Below are 24,077 nucleotides of genomic sequence, written 5' to 3' on the forward strand. Positions count from 1 at the left end.
GGTTATTGTCATCATCATCAATAATATTTTATTATCATCAATAATATTTTATTGTTCCTTATTATTTTCTCCTATTCTTTCACCTAAATTTCCCCAAATTTCAACATCGTATATTTAGGATGAGGCCCAGTTCAAGGTAAAGAAGACCTTAAAGCTCAAAAGATGCTTACAAATGTATTTACATTTACCTCCCTCCAAAAACACCGGTGAGGCTCAAACCTAATACCTTAAATTCAAGACATGTTTTTTTATCACTAGACCAAACATTTGGAGTTAGTTACTTTTTAGATTTATTGAATAATAATAGATTTTGTCTTATAAATCTGATTCATTCACTATTCAATGAATCTTAAAAGTGAATTTTTACTGTCCATCAAGGCTTCTCAGCTGTTTCGAAAGCCATTTGCCGAAACAAAAGAAAAACAACCCCAAACAAAAGTCGACTTTGATCAAAATAAGATGAACTTATATTTTGAAATTAGTTCAACCGCTAAATATATTATATACTAAAAATTCAACCAAACTAACTTAACCTTATCACCTATAATATCATTCGTCACCTATAGTATTAATTCATCACTTATCAGCTATTTTTTACTATTATCACTAACCAAAAATTCTGTAACAAGAATTGAGATTTTGGTGGCAACAAAGGTATTAAAAATAAAAACTAAAACTTGGTAACCCAACGGTACCATCTGCATTCGGCCTATAACACATTAACACATAACAAGGTTACAAGGCCATTCAATTTTACGTAACCCTCCATCTCACCAGTAACACTGATATTTCTGTCAAATATTTGAGGAGTAGTAGGCGTATCTGATAACTACATTTTACATTGATGCTGATTGAACAACACAATACAACTACCATCCATTTATACTCAATTGCTACTGCCAATAGCAATATTACTGCTCTACTACATTTTCCTCTCCTTTCCACGTACCTCAATAAAAGAGATAAAAGGAGGAATAAGATATCTTAAAATTAATAGAAGAGACAATAAACTAAGATAAAGATATAGGGGTTTTAACTCGAGGAAAAGTATTCCATTCTTCCTTGAAAAAATAATAACCATGTACTATATCATAATGTCCCTTACATTGTTTACCCTTGATGCAATTTTACTTCAACCATACAAATCAAAAACATTAAAGCAAGACTATAAGTCCAAGTAATAAATGTAGTATACCCAGATTATGCAAGTGACCAAACATATGAATTAGTTAATCATGGACAACATCCCAGGAGCATGCATAGGTTGTACTAACAAGTGACAACTACTTGATCACAAAGGGCCATCAGTAATTTAGTAGTACAACCAATCATCAAAAGTTAGCAGGCAGTCAGCATCAGTAGTTGGATTATCATATATGCCAAGATCCAGCAGCAAATGCCCATCAAATAATTTATGAATAAGTTAATTAAGTTGATTTCTAAAAGCTATACATAACCCCAAACAAATGAAATTAATACCACCTAGTGTGTTGAGAATAATTATTCCCTTCATTGCTACTTGTGTAGAAGAAACTAATTCTCTTCATTGCTTCATACTAACCCACCATGAAAAGTACTTAATATTTGTAAGCCATCAAACTCATTCATCAAGTTATACACACTGTATCACTCTTCAAAGTAATTACTTGGCACCTCTGGCGGAGAAGGTAGGTTTGCCACATATTCGAACTGTTCCAGACAATAATTTCAAATCAATATCAACTTGCAATAATAAGAATTAACTATAACAAATGAAATGTTAGAAGTTAAAACAAACACCTTCTGCTGCTTGTATTTCTCCCTAACAGCTTTTAAGGATGCTTCCCTTCTTGACAAATACAAGTCATGTAACATTGTAACACATTCTTCCAAATCAGCTGATTCATATCCCGAGCATTCACACAGCAATGAAGTCTGATAGATTCTCATCATTTAGTATGTTCAAATATAATTCTTTTATAGAATCAAATAGATTAAAGTCCATAAAATCAAATATTTACCCAAGGATGTACTCCAGGTTGGTTGATAAATCTAGCAAGAAATATAACGGATGCAGCCACAACAGAAGGCAAGAATTTTATACACTCATAGTCCAACAAGCTTAAATCAGCGAGATAGTTGCACAGATATTCAAACTGCAAATTAGAAGTCTGCAATTAAAAAACCAAACAACAATTAGTAAGCACAACAAAAACCTTTGAAATCACCAAATAATAACAAAAGAACAGTTCAACTTACCTTTGGATTCTCAGAAGCAATCCCTACAAACCTCCTGAAACACAGCGATTACACATAAACATGATTGATCAGTCCAATTAACTTCGTTTCAGTAAGGCGGCTATAGGCATTCAAATTTACAATTTAAAAAATTCCTTACTTCAGAAATGTGCTAACATTAGGGCTGCCCATTTCAAAATTTAGAGACTTGAGTATGTCGGCTTCCATCTTTAAAACCTGCAGTAACAACAACTAAATTGAGAAACAAAGCAACATATGATAAAAAATGAGATCAACTAATTGAAACAAAAATAAAATTTGATACAAGAGGAAAGAATCAGATATTTACCTCTGCCAGGTCATAGGTGTTATCAGTAATTTTGCAGAAATCTACAGCCTCTGGTGGGGTGATTTCTTCATACTTTCTACAAATTCAAAAGTAATTGAGATGTTATGCTTAAGCAAAGTAACAGAACATTTGTAAAAATCAATAAGGCTTATACAGTAGCTTCATACATGTTCATAAAATGTTAATTTCAATCAGACTTTCATAATAATTTATGAAGAAAAAAAAAAAACTTACAACTTATACAATAGCTTATATATAAACATCTAAGATAAACATGTATTCAATACATAATCTCATTCAAGAAGTTTAAGGCATATTTACCATACAAGTAGTAGGAAGTTACATCATAAATCACTACTTAATATCAACATAAGTTTTGATGAGACAAATATTATAGGGGGTCAAAATTCAAAGAATTACAAAATAGGAGGGTTCAAATTCCGGATTTTAAAATAGGGGGTAAAACTGCATTTAAGCCAATCAATAAACAGTTGAGATCTTACGATGCAATGAGCATGGAAGAAACACCAAGCAACTGAAGTTTGGATCTGTTGACACTGTTAAGAGATAGGAACCTATCAATGTACGAAACCGAGAGATGAAGGGTTTCGGGGAGAAGCTTGTATTCGTCAGCAACCTCAACTAACCAATCAACCAATGTCCCCCTCATGTTTGAAGTAATGTCTGTTTGAACATTCTCCATATAACCAACCATTGGCCTTCTCTTTTTCTGCATCTGAGATACAAACAACACAGAAAGTTAAACACCAAGAAATTATAAATGAAATAACACATTGATTTAAGCAATAAGAATAATAATTTAACATGGAAAAGCTGCATTACCTCCATTGTGCAAAGATAATCGACAATGTCGGATACATAAGGCTCATCAATCTGTTCATTGGAACGTATCGGATTGTTGTTTCTTGAAACTGGCTTATCCAAATTGGAATCAATTGAAGGTAGATTAGGGTTTCTCCTCACTTGGAGTTTCTGTTTGGGTTGAAATTGGGGGAAACTGAGATCGGGAATTTCACCCAAAACAACCCTCTGCCTTTTGAGAACAATGACAGATGGTGGTTGTTGAGCGGTGTTTGCTCTTTTCTTTGAGGCACTAGTCTCCATCTCTCTCTCTCTCTCTGTGTGTGTGTGTGTGAAGTGAAGCGTTGTTCTGAAGCACTAAAGGAAAAAGATGAAAGATTAGGGTTTCACAATGGGTGAGGAATAGATTGTTTTTTTTTATACTGAAACAGAAAAAGGTATGTTTCAAAAAAAAGAAGAGGAAAACGAAAACGGCGATTGTTTTGGATTTAAAAATTGAGATTTGAATGTGGCGGTAAATCGCGCGTCATAATTTTAAAATTAAATTTTTTTTTTTTATTTTTTTTGGTACAAGACGGTAGTAAACTTGTGAGTTGAGGTGTGGAACGAAAACTTCAAAACATAGGGTAGTCCTAATTTAAATATTTGTTTTATTATTCAAAAAAAAATTGTTTTTAAAATATAAATGAAATTAGTTTTGTTTTCCTTTTTTTGTTTTACAATGAAGCCAATAATATCGAATCTAAGACCTCAACATAACATATTAATAAAATTTCTCAACACTTATAAGGTTTAAAAACTACTTTAAGAATAAATTTGAAAGTAGAAACTTCAAACAAGGTGTTTGATTTTTTTTTTTCAACTTAAATATCACTTTTAAGTTAAAGTTGTTTGGTAAAATACTTTTATAAAAGTTTTGATATTTTAATACAAATTTATCATAAATATCATGCTTATTGTTCTGGTAAAAACTCAAAGGGGGTTGTATTATTGACTAAATGGTGTGATTACACTTGGTTCAATCCCAACAACCCTGGGAGTTTTATAAGTCAGAAGTCGATCAGAACATAGGGGTTTGTATTATTCAAGATTGATAACTGATACAAGTATGTCAGAGAAGAAATTGATTCTCTTTACAAGAATGAAAATATGGTGGTTTCTCATGATGAGAGTGAGTCTATGTAGAATCAGTGAAAAAGTTCTCCCCTTCTTCTCTTGAAACAGACCCTATTTATAGGCAAAAAATCTCCTCTTGTTGCTTGATAACCGCCTTGCTTGGAGAGGAATTCATGGGTAGTGGGCGGTTTCTTTTCCTTCTTCTCCAAGCTTCTTCCTTCTTCTTCAAGTTTCTTCCTTCTTCTCCAAGTCATGTTGGATCATGCTTATCATGTGTTTTTCATGGTTGTTTTCACGCTTCTCCTTTAGATGCTCCCATTGGGCTTTTTTCGTATTGGGCCTTAATAAATCACTCCCTGGTCCATGGCCCGGTACACAGCCCCCCAAGCACGAGGCTTCAAGAAGGCGAAGTGCTTTTGAATGAAGTCACTTGGCAATTATTATGCCTCGATGTTGTTCTATGTCGCCCATTTGTTGCTGACTCATACTATTTGTTTGCTTGCCGCCTTATCCTTCCTTTTGTTGTTGATATTTCTTAGATAATTTGTTCGCCCTTCTATGACCTTTGAATATCTTGATGTACGCCATTTGTGGCTTTGAATATTGTTGTCATTGTTTCTTGGCGACTTTGAGCAAGTTGGCAAGTCGCCCTTCCTTCTTTTCCATCGTATTTGCATTTTTGAGCCAGCGTTGTCACCAATCTCGCCTCTTCGTCTTTCGCGGATCGCCTTTCCTTCTTGGAAACGAATTGAAACTTTGTGGCTAGTAACTTTGTTAGTCTATACTTCTGCTTCTTCTACTCAACATGAGTTTCTTATTTTCTTTGACACTCTATATTTGAGGATTGTAAGTATTCTGGCGTAATCTGTTTCGCCACTTCTTTGTTATAGTTGATTTTCGTACTGCCAGGCTTGCACGCCTTATTTTGTAACTATTGTTTCTTTGGAGATTTAGAAAGAATTGGCGCTGCTCGGAGTCGCCCTTCCACTGTACTTTGTGTTTGGTGTTGAAAATAATCTCGCCTTTGAAATTTTTAACTTTGCACCTGCAATGTCTTTAGCACTTTAAATATAATTATATATCATTTATGAATGACTTTATACCTGTTGCCTTTTGGCGGTTGCAAATGATTTGGCGTTGTGATGAATCGCCTTGCTTTGGTTATGTATAAGCTTTTTCTGGCGGCGTCAATAATCTCGCCTTTCTTCGCTGTATCTTTTCCTGACACCCGCTACTCGTAAGATTTACAGGTAGCGCCAAAGCATTTCAACTTGTCTTTTTCTGACGCCCCCTACTCGTAAGATTTACAGGTAACGCCAAGGCCTTGCAACCTTGTTTAATTTTTCTTTTTCTGACGCACCCAACTCGTAAGATTTACAGGTAACGCCAAGGCCTTGCAACCTTGTTTAATTTTTCTTTTTCTGACGTACCCAACTCGTAAGACTTACAGGTAACGCCAAGGCCTTTCAACCTTGTTTTATTTTCTTTTTCTGACGTACCCAACTCGTAAGACTTACAGGTAACGCCAAGGCCTTTCAACCTTGTTTAATTTTTGCTTTTTCTGACGTACCCAACTCGTAAGACTTACAGGTAACGCCAAGGCCTTTCAACTTTTTTTAATTTTGCTTTTTCTGACGTACCTAACTCGTAAGACTTACAGGTAACGCCAAGGCTTTGCAACCTTTTTAATTTTTCTTTTTCTGACGTACCCAACTCGTAGGTGACGCCAAGGCACTGTAACCCTTGTTTAATAATTTTTTTTTTTCTGACGTACCCAACTCGTAGGTGACGCCAAGGCACTGTAACCCTTGTTTAATAATTTTTTTTTTTTCTGACGTACCCAACTCGTAGGTGACGCCAAGGCACTGTAACCCCTGTTTAATAATTTTTTTTTTTTTTTTCTGACGTACCCAACTCGTAGGTGACGCCAAGGCACTGTAACCCTTGTTTAATAATTTTTTTTTTCTGACGTACCCAACTCGTAGGTGACGCCAAGGCACTGTAACCCTTGTTTAATAATTTTTTTTTTTTTCTGACGTACCCAACTCGTAGGTGACGCCAAGGCACTGTAACCCTTGTTTAATAATTTTTTTTTCTGACGTACCCAACTCGTAGGTGACGCCAAGGCACTGTAACCCTTGTTTAATAATTTTTTTTTCTGACGTACCCAACTCGTAGGTGACGCCAAGGCATTGTAACCCTTGTTTTTGGTTCAGCGCTCACATCTGAGTTGATCTTTAAATAAAGATTCAGAGCTCAAGTTTGAGATAACCATTTTTGTTGGTTCAGAGCCCGTAACTTAATCAGGTTGACCTTTATTCCATCACCGGTTAACCTTTATTGGTCTAGAGCCGGCTGGCTTCATTTATTCTTGGTTCAGAGCCCGCAACTTAATCATGATCGCTGCAAATAAGCTTTGATACATTAGGTTCAACAATAATAATATATGAAAAATAAAACAAACGAAAATGATACCGCCATGGGTGGTTTGTTGCGGCGCTCCTCGCCTAGCAAGAAAAACAATTATGTTTTGGCGTGGTGAGACTGAGTTCCATTGCGGTAGTTATCGCGGAATATGCTTCAACCTGAAATATTAGTTGGCGGCTTCTATCTCGCCGAGTGATAATTACTGAATTTTCATCTCAATTTTCCACATTTGTTCGTTACCCTGTGCTATGATCAACTTGATAACTTTGTTAGGTACAAAGGAAATAAAACTATCACAGTATCATGCATCAGATGTTCTCTATAATAATCAACAGCTATACTATCGAGAAATTAAAAGATTAAACACCAAACATCATAGAACTTTTGGTAGTTTGAGGTTCTAGCATCAGAAGCATATAATCGCTATATCAATACAGTATAATGTCCCACTCCAAATATTGTCCTTAGTTTCATTTTCTATTGGTACATTACTATCACTAATTACATCAATTTGTTCATCACATTGATCAAGTTGCATGGCAAATAAATGGGACAATGCAGGAAGGGATGATATGAGTTCAACACTTAATAGTTTCATTGTTTCAACTTATCCAGTACCCTACTAATAGAATGCAACATGATCTCATGTTGCTATGCAGTTTATTTTTGTGGTGCTCTAACAATTTCCTTGAATAACTAAGAAGCATTTTGTGTTAATTATAAGTACAAATAACATATTATCAAAACAGAAGGAGTGAGAACTATATGATTAAATGGTAAGTTGCAAGAAAAGAACGTTAACACCTGATCGAGATGAACAGAACGACCGACGGTGAGATGGCGATTCCTCCATAACCGACCGCGGCGATGACAATTTCTCCACAACTGACGTCGGAGGCGATTTCTTAACGAATATAACGGCGGAGATGGCGACTTCATTGTTTCCGCCTGGATTGAGAGCAGAGTTGCCGTAAAGAAAACAATGTGTTAGTGGCGGCGTGGCGGTTCTTGGATGGTGTGATAACAGATGCATGGCGATGCAAAGACGAGGACGCGATGCGATTCTCCGTATACACGCTTCTTTCTTTATTGATGAGTGGAGCCAAACAAAATCCTCCGGATCAAAACTATAATAATAATAATAATAATAATAATAATAACATAGAGATATATCCAAAAGAGATGTCAAGTTGTAACTTCTGCTTCTTTCTCATCTGCCCTTTAAGCCTTGATGGCCGCAATGTGAGTCTGCAAACGCCGAATTTCTACGACGGCGGCTTGCAAGGTGTTAACGCTAGAATTATCGTTGTTTCCATGCTCTCCAGCCATGTGAAGATGTTTGATTTTTCGTCTAGTTGCTGTGATAGGCTGGGATCAAATGATTTTACCGCAGCCCCACGGTGGGCGCCAAAATGTTCTGGTAAAAACTCAAAGGGGGTTGTATTATTGACTAAATGGTGTGATTACACTTGGTTCAATCCCAACAACCCTGGGAGTTTTATAAGTCAGAAGTCGATCAGAACATAGGGGTTTGTATTATTCAAGATTGATAACTGATACAAGTATGTCAGAGAAGAAATTGATTCTCTTTACAAGAATGAAAATATGGTGGTTTCTCATGATGAGAGTGAGTCTATGTAGAATCAGTGAAAAAGTTCTCCCCTTCTTCTCTTGAAACAGACCCTATTTATAGGCAAAAAATCTCCTCTTGTTGCTTGATAACCGCCTTGCTTGGAGAGGAATTCATGGGTAGTGGGCGGTTTCTTTTCCTTCTTCTCCAAGCTTCTTCCTTCTTCTTCAAGTTTCTTCCTTCTTCTCCAAGTCATGTTGGATCATGCTTATCATGTGTTTTTCATGGTTGTTTTCACGCTTCTCCTTTAGATGCTCCCATTGGGCTTTTTTCGTATTGGGCCTTAATAAATCACTCTCTGGTCCATGGCCCGGTACACTTATGAAATTCATGTTTTTTTAATAAAAAAATATTAAACTATGTAGAGACGTGATTTTTAAAAGATACTTAATAATAACAAACTTTTTTTTTGTACTAAACTTAATATTAACAAACTTTAAAAAGCGATTTAAACAATATTTAGATAAAAATCCAAAAGAGATGTTAATAACAAAGACCAAAAAAGATAATAACAGATAATCATTCTAATAATAACAAACTTAAAAAAAGATAATTACAATTAATAATAAAAACTTAAAAAAGATAATTATCATAAATTATTTTTTTTAAGTCACTTACATTGTGTTTTCTTCAATAAAAAAAAAACAATTCTTATTTTAAAAACTTTATCAAAATTATGTTTGACCCTACTTCTTATAAGAAGTAGAGAAGTAAAATATAAATAGGCCACCAATCCTTAGTTGGTTCAGTGATGATTGACGCTGAACTTGGTAAGGAGGACCGCGGTTCGATCCCTACAACTGTGATCAGGAGGGGACTGAAATCACTTGATGTCAGAACTGACCCCCGAACCAGATTCAACTCGTGGTTAAAGCCAAAAAAAAAAATTTAAATAGGCCAAATATGCACACCAAATCTGGTGACTTTAGAATAAACACCATACATATTAGAAACCGAAGCCTTCGCTCAAGTCCCGCATCTCAACTCTGAACTTGGAGCGGGCAGGCCAACATGGTGCAGCACCAGCTCAAGCTGACAAGCCAAAGCTGTGCTCCACTTGGGTCACAAGTTGGCGCTACCCAACTCGGCAAACCGGCGGATGTGTTAGGAGTTTATAAACACTCATTTGTATCATATTCTAACCAATGCGGGACTTGTAAATGCTAACATATATAAACAATAGATCCAAAAAATGCTAACATGAACAATAGTCAATAGATCCAAAAGGGTGTATAGTCTTCAGTTGGAATTTGGTCTGTTGGAATTTGATACTGTGTAATCCAAAATTGTTGTTGCTGTGATGATTTTTTCTCCTTACAAGGAAATGATGATCTAACTGGGTTCAGTGGGTTGCATATTTGGGAATTGCAACTTGCAAGGAAAAAACATTGTGCCAAAAATGAAATTGAAACAATACATATTGAATGACTATAATATATACCACATAGTATCAAAAATGTTGTTTTTTCATGTTGTCAAAATGCATATATTGAACTTTCATGTCTCAGGTTCAGATATTAGTTTGATAAGTCAATCAGCAATGTTAGGGATAAAAAGCTGACAATTCTCTTACATTAAATACAATTACTTGCAGTTATACAAGCAATAATTCACAATTATCAATCTCCTTGGGCATCAAATTCAGACAGATTCATCTGCTTCAATTCATTTACATCTTGCCACTTCCTTGAAGCCAAATGGGGTTTTGTAAAAGAAATGGTTACTAAATGATTTTTTCTCCTTACAAGGAAATGATGATCTAACTGGGTTCAGTGGGTTGCATATTTGGGAATTGCAACTTGCAAGGAAAAAACATTGTGCCAAAAATGAAATTGAAACAATACATATTGAATGACTATAATATATACCACATAGTATCAAAAATGTTGTTTTTTCATGTTGTCAAAATGCATATATTGAACTTTCATGTCTCAGGTTCAGATATTAGTTTGATAAGTCAATCAGCAATGTTAGGGATAAAAAGCTGACAATTCTCTTACATTAAATACAATTACTTGCAGTTATACAAGCAATAATTCACAATTATCAATCTCCTTGGGCATCAAATTCAGACAGATTCATCTGCTTCAATTCATTTACATCTTGCCACTTCCTTGAAGCCAAATGGGGTTTTGTAAAAGAAATGGTTACTAAATGTGTGGTGCCAGGGAGCATGAAGAAGAGTAAAAAAATGATGGTTCAATGGCTTGGCTCACCAAGCTTTTTGGACTAGGATTGCTGTGGCCTGTGATCCCTCCACTGTTAGGAGAAGGAGGTGTTCGCTGCTCTGTGAAACCAGCCTCACGCTGTGCCCTCCTGTCTAAGAGCCAAGAGACCTAAGCTTTCGCCTAAGTCACATGACTCAACTCTCAACTTGGAGTGGGCAGGCCAACATGGTGCACCCACCAGACCAACCTGACAAGCCAAAGCTGTGTTCCATCACTTTGATGCCCCCACTTGGGTTACAAGTTGGTGCTACCCAACTCGGCAAACTAACTGATGTGTTAGATGTTTATAAAGAGTCATTTGTGTTATACTCTAGGCGATGTGGGATTTGGAAATGACAGAATTAGTTCTTTGCAGAGTTTTAATCATTGAGCTTCTAGTTCACACATCACACCACTGATTATTAAGTATACAGAAGCTGGAGTTTCAGTTAAATCATTGATGCACCCTTTCCTTCCTTCAAAATTGTTCTCAATATTTAACAATGACCATATGTAACTTATCATCAACAGTTAATCAACAAGACAAACATCCCAGTGACCAAATGTAGTAAACAACATTTTGCAAGTGACCAACATATGAACTAGTTTATCATTGGTAAGATCCGACGAGCATAAGTTGTACTAATTAGGAACAACTTAATAAAAAAGGGCCTTCAACACTTGTAGTAAAACCAGTGAACAACATATGAATTAGTTTATCATGTTGAATCTCAATCATTGGTCATGAGAAAATGTGTTTAAAAGTAGAGATTAAAAACATAACCACCATCACCCAAATGTTTTTTTTCCAACATGACTGGATCCCCTCCCGTAATTAAGTTATCATATGTATAGAAATGCAGAGGCATGTATCTGTCAACAAAATAATTTATGCCTGAGGCTACTGATTAAGTTGATAGCTAAATGCCACAAGAGGCTTGCCTCTTGGGTTAAAGAAACTACTTTTCATGGAAAGGGTTCAAAATTTTGAATTAAGATAAAGATGGATGTTTCAACTCTAGAGGAAAAGTCTTGTATTCTTCATTGCAAAAATTACAATCATGTAGTATAATATATGTCTCTTACACTGTTTACACTTGATGCAACTATACTTTGACCATACAAATAAATAAAAAATAGTTAACAACACTATAAGTTACCAAACAAATGAATCAGTTTAGCATGGACAAGATCCCAGGATTGAAGACAAAGGGATTTGGGTGTTGGTAGTACAATAAAACCAGATTATCATCAAAAGTTAGCAGGCAGTCAGCATCAGTTATTGGATCATGATCATCACATGTGCCAATATCCGGCAGCAAATGGCCATCAAATCATTTATTCCCGAGCTTTTGAAACGCCACATAACCGTCCAAAATATGGAATTATCGTCAATTAGTGTGTGTGAATCGTATATAGAAGGACCAAGAAAGGCATGCTTGTTGGGTAGAAGAAACCAATTCCTTTAATACTAGCTTAGCTCAATCAGTTGCATATCTCTGTCAGCCATGAACTTCATTCACCAAGTTATTCATCATGCATCACTCTTCTTCAAAGTAATGGTTTGGCACCTCAGGAGGAGAAGGCAAGTTTGCAACACATTTGAACTGTTCCATACAATGATTTTAAGTCAATCAACTTGCAATAATAAGAATTAACTATAACAAAAGAAAGATTAAAAGTTAAAACAATCACCTTGTTCTGCTTGTATTTGTCACGAACAGCTGCAGCCAAAACAGAAGGCAAGAATCTAATACACTCATAGTCCAATAAGCTTAACTCGGCCAGATAGTTACACAGATATTCAAACTGCAAATTGGAATTCTGCAATTAAGAACACAAACAAGAGTTAGTAAACCTAATAAAAGCTTTTGCCATCACCAACTGATAAATGATTAAAAATAAAAACAGTTGAACTCGCGCGACTCCTAATTTGAATATTTATTTAAGTACACTATTTGGTTTTACCCAACCCAAGTACACCCCTAATCTACACTTAATTTCAAACATAAATATCAACAAGTCGTTGTAGTATAGTGGTAAGTATTCGCGCCTGTCACGCGGGTGACCCGGGTTCGATCCCCGGCAACGGCGCTTTTTTATTTTATTTTATTACCACATTTGTCTAAAGTCAATGTCCGGAGCTGATTAATAATCTCAAAGTTTAAAGATTCCACTGTTGTGCAATTCGAATGGTGGCAATAGGTTTGCACTAGGAATGGCAGTTCTGATTTTACATCTGATGTTATGTGATTTTGGTGACATTGTATTAATTAATGTGAATAGGAAAGAGGCTAATTCATAAACTGATGTTTAAGGGTACTAATGGAGTGCTTGTTCAAAAAAGGGTACTAATGGAGTTTGATTATTGGGAGCTGAAATGTGTTGGTTGGTTGGTTGGATGGTGTCCACAAATTGGACTGCACTGTTGTATCAGTAAGAATGCTGTGCTATTACATTATCCCTCATTTTCTGCATAATTCTTGGACGCATTTATTCTCACATGGCATGCCTTGTGCCTGTAACAAACAAAAGAACAACCAGTTCCTGCCTTGGATTAATCTGCTAAACCACACTTATAACACACAAGGCCGTTCACATTCACGGATTCACCAGTAACAATGGAATTTCTGTCAAACATTTGGAAAAGGATGTACTAGCTGATAAAATGTTTCACATTGATGTTGATCGATCAGTGCAGTACCAACTATCATCCTTTTGTATATTGCTGTAAATAACAATATGATTGGTGCTCTACTACATTTCCTCTCTTTTTCCCCGTTACCTCTCCAAAAAAAAAAATGAGACGAGGACAAGAATAAGATGAAAAATATTAAGGTAAATGAAGGGAGCAAGAATAATTAAGAGATTTGTGGAAACATGACAACAGGAAAGGGTTCAAATTACAGAAATAAGATAAATATGGGTGTTCTAACTCTTAAGAAAAAGTATTGCATTCTTCATTGCAAGAATAATAACCATGTAGTACCATACATATCTCTTACATTGTTTACACTTGATGCAATTATACTTCAACTATTGTAAAATCACAAGAATTCAAACACTATAAGTCCCACTAATAAATGTAGTATACCCAATTCACAAATTAGTTTATCTTGGACAAGATCCAGGGAAGCATAGGCTATATTAACAAGTGACAACTTCACCACAAAGGGAATTGGCCATTAGCAACCAGATTATCATCAAAATTTAGCAAGCAGTCATTGGATTATAATATATATCAAGATCCAGCAACATGTGGCCATCAATAATTGATTGTCAAAAACAACATAACTCCCCAAGTTTGAGATTATCACCACCTCAAAAAATCCTTTATATTTGTCACCAATGAACTTCATTCACCAAGTTGTTCAGCAATAGATTAAGTAGTAATGGCTTGGCACCTCAGGAGGGGAAGGCAAGTTTGCCACACATTTGAACTGTTCCATACAATGATTTTAAGTCAATCAACTTGCAACAAGAATTAACTATAAGAAAAGGAAGATTAAAAGTTAAAACAATCACCTTGTTCTGCTTGTATTTGTCACGAACAGCTTTGAATGATGCTGCCCTTCTCGACAAATACAAGTCGTGTAACATGGTAACACATTCTTCCAAATCAGCTGATTCATATCCCAAGCATTCACACAGGGATGAAGTCTGCAATAGATTCTAAGCATTTAGTACCTTCAAATATAATTCTTTTATTGAATCAAAGATATTAAAGTCCATAACATCAAATATTTACCCATGGATTTACTCCAGGCTGGATAATAAATCTGGCAAGAAATATAACAGATGCAGCCACAAGAGAAGGCAAGAATCTTATACACTCATAGTCCAACATGCTTAACTCGGCAAGATAGTTGCACAGATACTCAAACTGTAGATTAGAAGTCTGCACTTTATAAATGAGCAACAATTAGTATACACAATAAAAGCTTTTGACATCACAAACTAATATTAAAAGAACAGTTCAACTTACCTTTTGATTCTCAGAAGCAATCCCGACAAACCACCTGAAACGAAACATAACAATTGCACATAAACATAATCAGTACAATAACTTCATTTCAGCAAAAATTGTATATATCCAATTCTACAATAAAAATGTCCTTACTTTAGAAATGTGATAACATTAGGGTTGCCCATTTCAAACTTTAGAGCATTGAGAATGTCAGACTCCATCTTTAAAACCTGCAGTTACAATAATTAACATGAGAAACAAAGCAACGCACATGAAAAAACTTAAATTAACTAATTCAAACAACGAAGATAGGATATTTACCTCCTTTAGATCATAGGTGTTATCAGTAATTTTGCAGAATTCCACAGCATTTGGTGGGGTGATTTCTTCATACTTTCTGCAAATTAAAAAGCGATAAAATTATAATTCAACTGCAAACTAACATAAAATTTATAAAAAAAAAATAAAAAAAAAAAACTAGTGATTAAGATCTTACGATGCAATGAGCATGGAGGAAACACCAAGAAGCTGAAATTTGGATCTTTTGACAGGTTGAATAGATAGGAACCGATCGACGTAGGAAATAGATAGATGAAGGGTTTCAGGAAGAAGTTTGTATTCGTCGGCAACCTCAGTTAACCAATCAACCAATGTCCCCCTCATGTTTGAAGTAATGTCTGTTTGAACATTCTCCATATAACCAACCATTGGTCTTCTTTTTTTCTGCATCTGAGAAATAATCAAAGCATAAATTTAAACACCAACAAATTGTCAATGAAATAACACATTGTGCAAAAAGAATGAAAATTTAACATAAATAACCAGAAAGAAAAAAGAGGCATTACCTCCATTGTGCGAAGATAATCGACAATGTCGGATACATAAGGCTCATCAATCTCTTCATTGGAACGTTTGGGATTGTTGTTTCTTGGAAGTGGCTTATCCAAATTGGAATGAAGGGGAGATAAGGTTGTTATTGTTGTTGTTGAATTGTTGAGGTTAGGGTTTCTCAGAACTTGGAATTTGTGTTTGGGTTGATATTGAGGGAAACTGAGATCAGGAATTTCGCCTAATACAACTCTGTGTCTTTTGAGAACAATGACTTGTGGTTGTGGTGGTTGTTGATTGGTGATTGCTCTCTTCTTTGATGCGCGAGTCTCCATTTCTCTCTGTGAGTAGTGAAGTGTAGTAGTGATGCTGTGAAACAGAGAGAGAAAGAGGTGAAAGATTAGGGTTTGGTAATGGATGAAGAGGAATGAATGAGTCTTTGTGTTTTATAGAAACAAAATAGGTAGGAAAATTTGTGTTTAAAAAAAGAAGACCAAATCCAAATTATTCTTATGGCGCGTTGTTAAGTTTTGGCGATTTTTTTCTTAAAAAAATAAATAAATAAATAAAATGAATCGGTGCAGTTTGGGTTTGGTTTGTTCTTTCATTGGATTGAGATTTGAATATGGCGGTCAATAGCGCGCTTCCTTTCCCCCGTCTAATTAAAATAAAAACATTTTTTTAAAAACTACTGTATAATTTCAAAAAAACATGGGTACAAAATTAAAAGAAAGAAGGGATATGCACGTATGTCAACTTTATATTTCATCAAGTCACTCCACTTTATTTAATTTAATAATACGACATTGAAAATTTATCATCTTATTACTCCCTCCGTCTTTAATTATAAGATCTTTTTACAAAAAAAAATAAAAAAAATTTCTCTGAATATACGACTCTTAGTCTCAACACATTCTTAGGTGCAGTTATTACTCTTTTTCCACATATACGCTTTATCATACCATCAATTTTATCTTGGAATATGAAAAGTCAATAATGAATACATAGAAGACAAATGGTATTCTAGTAATAGTCACATGCATTTCCAATAAATTTATTAGTCCAACAACTTTTTTTTTTACTAACAACTTTTTTTAATATCCATGATTTTTGTAAAAGGTTCCAATAAGGGACGAATGGAATGGATTTTGGTGTAAATACCTTGGACTTCAAGTTTCATGGTATTGTTCCAAATGCTTAAATTGATCACAATCTTACTTTAATTAGAGAGGGTAACCATGGTGCTGACAAGTTAGGATTTTTCGTATCTGATAGTATTTGGTTTGATCACAATCCTACTTTAATTAGAGAGAACTTTGCTAAGAATATGATTGGTCTACCTTATTTTTGGTTTTCTTAGACCTTGGGGAGGACCTGGTGTGTCCCCATTTCTCCTATAACAATCTTCTTAATATATCTTCATTTATTTAAAAAAAAAAAAAGTGTAGATAGTTTACTTTCATAATAATATAATGAATCTTAACTTTATCTTTATAAATATGTTATAGGAATCTATGTTAAACATCCAGATAGTGGTCTGATAGAGTGATATGGAGAAGACCGAAGGCAAAGAGTAAGTAAAATGTCTTTGTTTTGCAAAAATTGCATAGATTGGTGGGGAGATGGTAGCGATACATTGTTTTGGTCGGATAGTTGGGCTGAATGAGGTGTCTTGAAGGAAATATATGAGACACTTTATAGTATATCTAATAATGAGACAAATTTGAGAATTGTCTGAAAATTTGGTGAGATGTGATCGAATAGGGATGGGAATGGAGAAGAAGCCTGTTTCAATGGAAAGTGGAGTTGCTACATGAAATGAAATCGACAATAATCAATACAATAACTAAATATGGATAATGATAGTCATAGTCATTTATTCCCACTACTACAAAGAATCAACTAAATTACTGTCCAGCAAGTTTCAAAGAAGCAGGCAAGGCAATATATTTACAAATTACTCTAGAGCTTTGTAAACATCAGTAGTAGCCTAGTAGGAATCAGTATCTTCATAACACTAGATTAAGGTTGGCAATCCAACTCACTGGGAGGCCAAAAATTGGGGATCTGTCATGTCATTACAGGCAAATAATGATCAAAGATTGCTCAAGGCATCGTGAAGCTCCATGTCCCTTGTTTCAATTTAAACGTGCAATGGTGCAAGCAACAAAATGGCAGGAATATTAAAATAATATGGACATTAAATAATACCATTGGTAATACAAATTCCGTCGAGCTTGGTGTTGGCATTAGTTGAGAGAAACTTAATCAATGCACAATTTATGGAGGCCTTTACATTCTTGCCAATTATGTGTAGTGCTATCCCTTCATGAATCTGCTCAAAAAATTCCTATCCCTTCTGTCTGTTCTATTTTGCCTAATACTCTTAGGAATGCTTCTTTTGATCTTTGCACTGTCATTTAATGTTTTGAGAGATCTTACTGTTCAATTTCCTTTTGTTAAAATCTTCTAAGCCTTTTGATTTAATGCATTTTAGATACATGGGGTCCTGTTACTATTTATTCTGTTCATAGACATCAATATTTCTTAACTGTTCAGCTGATGATTTTGTCTCTTTTTGACAAAACATAACAGTGAAACTAGACATCCTGTTTATGATTTAATCATGTTAGTCTCTGCTCATTTTTCTTGCAAAGTTAAAATGGTTAGATCAGATAATGGATCTGAATTTCTTATGCCTTCTTTTTATGCTAATCTTGATATTTTACATAAAAAATCATGTGTTGAAATGAAACCCCTCAACTCAACAAAACACCATTGTTGATAGAAAACACAGGCATATATTGAATGTCACTAGATATCTTCTTTTTCATGCTCAATTCATGAAGATTGCTAAAATCTGTTTTTTCAATTATTTTTTATTCAAAAGATGAGGAAGATGAATATAAGTATTTAAACCATAGAGGAAAAGTCTAATATTCTTAATTCATCACTGCAAAATTACATTGTATGTTGCAAATATATATCTGTTACATTACACTTATTTATTTATTTTTACCAAGTATCTGTTACACTTGTTTACATTTGATCAACATATCACCAACTAATGTAGTATACACTATTATGCAAGTGATCAATGTATGAATTAGTTTACCATCCATTCCAAGAGCATAGGTTGCATCAACTAGGAACAACTTCATTCACCAAGTTGTTCACATCGAATCAATCTTCTTAAAAGTAATAATTTGGTACCTCTGGTGGGGGAGGAAGGTTTGCCACATATTTGAACTGTTTCAGACAAAGATCACAACCATGCAGTATCATATGGCCTTTCAACTATAGAGGATAAGTCCTGTATTCTTCATTGCAAAAATAATAACCATGTATCATGTAGTACCACCAACCAATTTAGTACACCCTGTTATGGAAGTGACCAAATATATCAATTAGTTTATCATGGACAACTTGTCCACCAAGGGAATTGGCCATTAGTATAGTAGTACAACCAGATTATCATCAAAAGCTAGCAGGCAGGCAGCATTAGTAGTTGGACAATCACATATGCAAGAACCAGCAGCAAATGACCACCAAAAAGTTTCTACCTGAGCTACTTAATTGTTTGCCTGACATCACATAACCGCCAAAAATTTGAAATTATCAACATCTAATGTATATTGAATAGCATGGCCAAGAAAAGGAATGCTTGTGTGGAAGAACCTAAGTCCTTTATATTTGTCATTCATGAAGTTCATTCACCGTTCTATTCACTGCATCACTCTTCTTCAAAGTAATTATGTGGTATCTCTGGAGGGGAAGGCAAGTTTGCCACGTATTTGAACTGTTCCAGACAATAATTTCAAGTCAATCAACTTGCAATAATAAGAATTAACTGTGACAAAAGAAAGATTTAAAATTAAAACAATCACCTTCTTCTGCTTGTATTTGTCGCGAACAGCTTTAAAAGATGCTGCCCTTCGTGACAAATACAAGTCGTGTAAAATGAGAACGCATTCTTTCAACTCAGCATATTTGTAACCCAGGCATTCACACAAGTATGAAGTCTGCAATAGATTTCCAATATTAAGTACCTTGAAATATTATGCTTTTATAGAATCAAAACAAATAGATTGAAGTTCAAGACATCAAATATTTACCCAAGGCTGTACTCTAGGCCGGATAATAAATCTGACAAGAAATATAACCGATGCAGCCACAATAGAAGGCAAGAATCTTATACACTCATAGTCCAACAAGCTTAATTCGGCAAGATAGTTGCACAGATACTCAAACTGCAAATTAGAAGTCTGCAATTAAAATAAAAACAACAGTTAGCAAACACAATACACGCTTTTGCATCACTAACTAGTAATAAAAGAACAGTTCAACTAGTACCTTTTTATTCTCAGAAGCAATCCCAACAAACCTCCTAAAAAGAAACATAGCAATCAAATATAAACATAATTAGTCCAATTAACTTGATTTCAGGAAGACTATATATATCCAAATATACAATAAAAAAAAGTGCTTACTTAAGAAATGTGGTGACATTAGGGTTCCCCATTTCAAAATTTAGGGACTTGAGTATGTCAGCTTCCATCTTTATAACCTACAATAACAGATTAACAGCAACAAATGAGAAACAAAACAACAAAGAAAACAATTAAATGGACTAATCGAAACAAGAACAAAATTTACCTCTTCCAAGTCATAGCTGTTATCAGTAATTTCACAGAAATCCACAGCCTTGGGTGGGGTGATTTCTTCATATTTCCTGAATAATAAAAGTAATTGAATTGTGATGCAGGTGCTCAAACAATGTAACATAGCAACATTTATCTAAAAAACAGTGGTTGAAGTCTTACGATGCAATGAGCATGGAGGTAACACCAAGTAGCTGAAAGTTGGATCTTTTGACAGGTTGAATAGATAGGAACCGATCGATGTAGGAAATAGATAGATGAAGGGTTTCAGGAAGAAGTTTGTACTCGTCGGCAACCTCAACTAACCAATCGACCAATGTCCCCCTCATGTTTGAAGTAATGCCTGTTTGAACATTCTCCATATAACCAACCATTGGCCTTCTCTTTTTCTGCATCAGAGAAACAAGATACAAAATTAACATAATTATTACAAAAACAATAGCATTACGGATGAATTACAAACACTTATTATGAAATTACAATGAGAATATACATTACCTCCATTGTGCGAAGATAGTTGAAGATATCGGATACATAAGGATCAGTATTCTGTTTGGCATTGGTTTTGTTATAAATTGGCTTATCCAAATCCAAATTGGAATCAATTGAAGGTAGATCCGTTGCTGAATTGTTGAGATTAGGGTTTCTCCTCACTTGGAGTTTCTGTTTGGGCTGAAATTGGGGAAAACTGAGATCAGGAATTTCACCCAAAACAACCCTCTGCCTTTTGAGAACAATGACAGATGGTGGTTGTTGAGCGGTGTTTGATCTTTTCTTTGAGGCGCGAGTTTCCATTTCTCTCTGCTTAGTGAAGTGTAGTGTTGTTGTGAAACAGAGAGAAATAGATGAAGGATTAGGGTTTGGTGATGGGTGAGTGAGAAATGAGGGTTGTTGTGTTTAATACAGCCGTGTTTGTTTGGAAAACGAAAATGATTTTCATGGCGCCGGTATTAGGGTTTTGGCGATTTTAATTTTAATTTTAATTTTGGTTAGTTCTTCTTTTGGATTGAGTTTTGAATATGGCGGTCAATGGCGCGCTACTTTTCCCCTCCCGTTTTTTTCTTTTTTTTAGAAAGATTCCCCCTCCCAAATAATTAAACCTCTCCAAAACTCGATTACTTGATTTGGCTCTCTCTCTCTCTTTCTCTCTCTGCGGATGAGGTTAATTAAAATGTTTAATTGTTGTTCATAAGTTGTAAGTCGTTATTGTGTAAAAAAAAATAAAAAATTGTAAGTCGTTAATATTAATATTATGCTTGATCAGGCTTGTTTGACCCAGCTTTTTTTTAGAGTTTATGCAATATAAATTAGGTTTTATGTTATTTTATAAGTTCACACTAGTGAAAATTATAATTTTATAAGTTATTTTATCATAAACTACCTTAACAAACTTATAATAATATATAAAAATTGCATAAGCTCTAAAAAAAAGTTGGGGCAAACGAGCCATAAGTTTATCTAAGTTAAAATTGAAAATTGCAAAAAAATAAAATAAAATTGAATTGGATTGTCTTCTTTTTTTTCTTTTTTTTTACAATGGATTGTCTTCTTTTTTTTTGTTGGTGTTAGGATTGTCTTTTTAAATTAGCCATTTAAAATCGAAACAAATCACGAATAGTTTTTTCTTTAAATCATATGGATTTTTACTCCAAAATTGATTCAAACTGAATTGTGAACACTTCTAGTTAATAGTATTAGGTTGACTATTTTTACTTAAATTTAGGTAGTGTAGGTTTTTTTTTCTTTGAAGGATTAGGATAGTGTAGTTGTGGTGACCGTCACTTTATCTAAAATAATAAAAAAGATTATTGTCTTAAAAATTATTATTTATTTTATTTTGAGACATTTTTTACAGCTACGATGCTAAAAATATTCATCTCGACTATTTGAAAGTGAACTAGGATATAATTTTTGTTAACATAAAATAGGCTATCATTGAAAATTACAACTTTTTTAAATACTTCATCCAGTCCTTAATATAAAAAAAAAATATTATTTTTTAGATACATTAAAAGATTAATGTATCTAAAAAAAATGAATTGTTTTTTATATTAAGAACCGGAGGTATAAGTATACGGAATATTTGATGAAAGTGAAAGCATCTCACATTTAGTATATGTTTGGTTTCAATTCTGGAGCATCCAGAATTGATTCTGGACGTGTAGAATTGATTCTGACTTGTTTGGTTTCTCAAAAGTAGAATTGATTCTGCCTCCAGAATTGATTCTACTTGAAGCTAGAAATCGTAGCTTCTGATTCTAGAATTGATTTTACACTCAAATTTTTTGTTCAACTCACTTTTTCATGAATATATCCAAACATAAACCACTTCAGCTTAAAATCAATTTTGGCCAGAATCAATTTTACAGAATCAATTCTGCCAAAATCAATTCTCTCCGCCGCAGAACCAAACACACGGTTAATAGGCCTCATGCTTAGGGTTTGTTTTGTGGACCATCATGCAATTTATATATGAGCAGGCATACAAAAACTAAAATTCCTTGGACCATTCCGACTCTAATTGACACATCTTCTTGTAATCGAATCATCCTCAGCCAAACTCAAGATACATGACTTGAACTATATCGTAATATAAATAGGGCTAGAAGGGCTAGACCTTAACCATAGTTGAATTGAAAGTTTATATCATATAAATCATCCATAGAAAAATTTAGAAAAATTGAAAATCATTTGATATGTTGATCTTAACTGTTGATCAGAACAGGTAGAAGGCCAGCTAGAAGTCCGTTGAGCAGGTGGTAGGCAGCAAGTCCGAGCAGATGATCCACGGAGGGGGGGTTGTACCTGCAGGTGCTCCGATGCCTAAGTCAGTAAGGGTAGAGAGCAAAAGAGATACTAGAGAGAAGTTAGAGTGAGAGAGTAATTGCAATAATGAATAGTGTCTACCTTGCTCTCCCAAGAGGGAGAGTATTTATAGCCCCCAGCTCTGGGCCAAAGGTCCTCTTAGTGGGCTGGTCTAGCCAAGGCCCATTAAGAGGGACTGCCAAGATATTACCCTTAGATAGTGGGTAGAGTAGTAATTTTACCCTATCTTGGTGGAGAGGTTGTGCCATGCTGACATGGAGGTGGTTTGGGCAAGCCATGTGGACTTTGTGAGGGTCTAGGTGGACTAGCATTAGTCTAGTCCAGAACAGGAGCCCCCCAAGTCGTTGCTCCTAGGCATAGGAGTGATGACTTTAGATGTGCGCCCAAGTGCAGAAGGAAATCTCCTTGCAACCTCTCTTGAACGAAAGTGGACGAGGAAGTTGCTCGTCTAGGCCTTGCTCGCAGCGAGTATCTGCAATGTTTTGGTCGAAGTGGTTTCAGTATTCTGCTCGTATTTACTGCGAGGAGATAACTACGAGAGGGATTTGTTGCTCGTATTTATGACGAGGAGATAAAGGAATTGTTGCTCGTTGCTATGACGAAGAAGTTAGCAACGAGGAGGTTTTCTGCGAAGCGCAGCTTTTTGCTTGAAGACTTGCTCGAGTGAAATTCGAGCATCCTCTTTCATTGGGGACGTGAAAGGGTGCATTTACTGCTTTGATTTTTACGAGGGAGTGTAAGGACCATTGGATCAAAGCGTCTCTTCACTTTCCTGGCTTGATCTATATAATAGAGGAGAGTGAACTTCATTTTTACTTTTCACTCTCTCTCTTCACTTGTGGATTTCTCTGAAGTTTAAACATCCTAGTCAAATCGCTCTTCAGATTTCCCTCATATTCAAGGTAATTCTTCCAAATTTTCTTGCTTAGATCTATCTTTTGTCATTTCTGCCCAGTTTTGGGCGTTTTTTACATGAAGAATGTATGAATTTATGAACATTAGGATGAACGTGCCGGGCACCATATGG

The 24,077-nt window shown here is 35.0% G+C and overlaps 3 protein-coding genes across 3 annotated transcripts; all 3 read right to left on the minus strand.

Annotated features, from left to right (window-relative positions):
* Positions 1 to 1,025: 1,025 nt before the first annotated feature.
* LOC123918182 (putative cyclin-A3-1) lies at positions 1,026 to 3,961 on the minus strand. The gene is made up of 8 exons (XM_045970157.1): positions 3,410 to 3,961; positions 3,070 to 3,302; positions 2,567 to 2,642; positions 2,378 to 2,454; positions 2,239 to 2,272; positions 2,001 to 2,150; positions 1,780 to 1,914; positions 1,026 to 1,689 (listed from the first exon to the last, which is right to left on the minus strand). Exons 1-8 carry the CDS (start codon positions 3,689 to 3,691, stop codon positions 1,627 to 1,629), a joined length of 1,050 nt encoding a protein of 349 aa, XP_045826113.1. The 5' UTR covers positions 3,692 to 3,961; the 3' UTR covers positions 1,026 to 1,626.
* A 9,883-nt stretch (positions 3,962 to 13,844) lies between these two features.
* On the minus strand, positions 13,845 to 15,968 carry LOC123918183 (G2/mitotic-specific cyclin C13-1-like). The gene is made up of 8 exons (XM_045970158.1): positions 15,581 to 15,968; positions 15,232 to 15,464; positions 15,057 to 15,132; positions 14,889 to 14,965; positions 14,754 to 14,787; positions 14,517 to 14,666; positions 14,294 to 14,428; positions 13,845 to 14,208 (listed from the first exon to the last, which is right to left on the minus strand). Exons 1-8 carry the CDS (start codon positions 15,896 to 15,898, stop codon positions 14,140 to 14,142), a joined length of 1,092 nt encoding a protein of 363 aa, XP_045826114.1. The 5' UTR covers positions 15,899 to 15,968; the 3' UTR covers positions 13,845 to 14,139.
* Positions 15,969 to 18,475: 2,507 nt separating this feature from the next.
* LOC123918184 (putative cyclin-A3-1) lies at positions 18,476 to 21,392 on the minus strand. The gene is made up of 8 exons (XM_045970159.1): positions 20,723 to 21,392; positions 20,387 to 20,613; positions 20,220 to 20,295; positions 20,054 to 20,130; positions 19,917 to 19,950; positions 19,679 to 19,828; positions 19,451 to 19,585; positions 18,476 to 19,362 (listed from the first exon to the last, which is right to left on the minus strand). Exons 1-8 carry the CDS (start codon positions 21,017 to 21,019, stop codon positions 19,297 to 19,299), a joined length of 1,062 nt encoding a protein of 353 aa, XP_045826115.1. The 5' UTR covers positions 21,020 to 21,392; the 3' UTR covers positions 18,476 to 19,296.
* Positions 21,393 to 24,077: the final 2,685 nt, after the last annotated feature.

The sequence above is a fragment of the Trifolium pratense genome, linkage group LG3 (genome assembly GCF_020283565.1).
Source record: "Trifolium pratense cultivar HEN17-A07 linkage group LG3, ARS_RC_1.1, whole genome shotgun sequence".
NCBI classification, from domain to species: domain Eukaryota; kingdom Viridiplantae; phylum Streptophyta; class Magnoliopsida; order Fabales; family Fabaceae; genus Trifolium; species Trifolium pratense.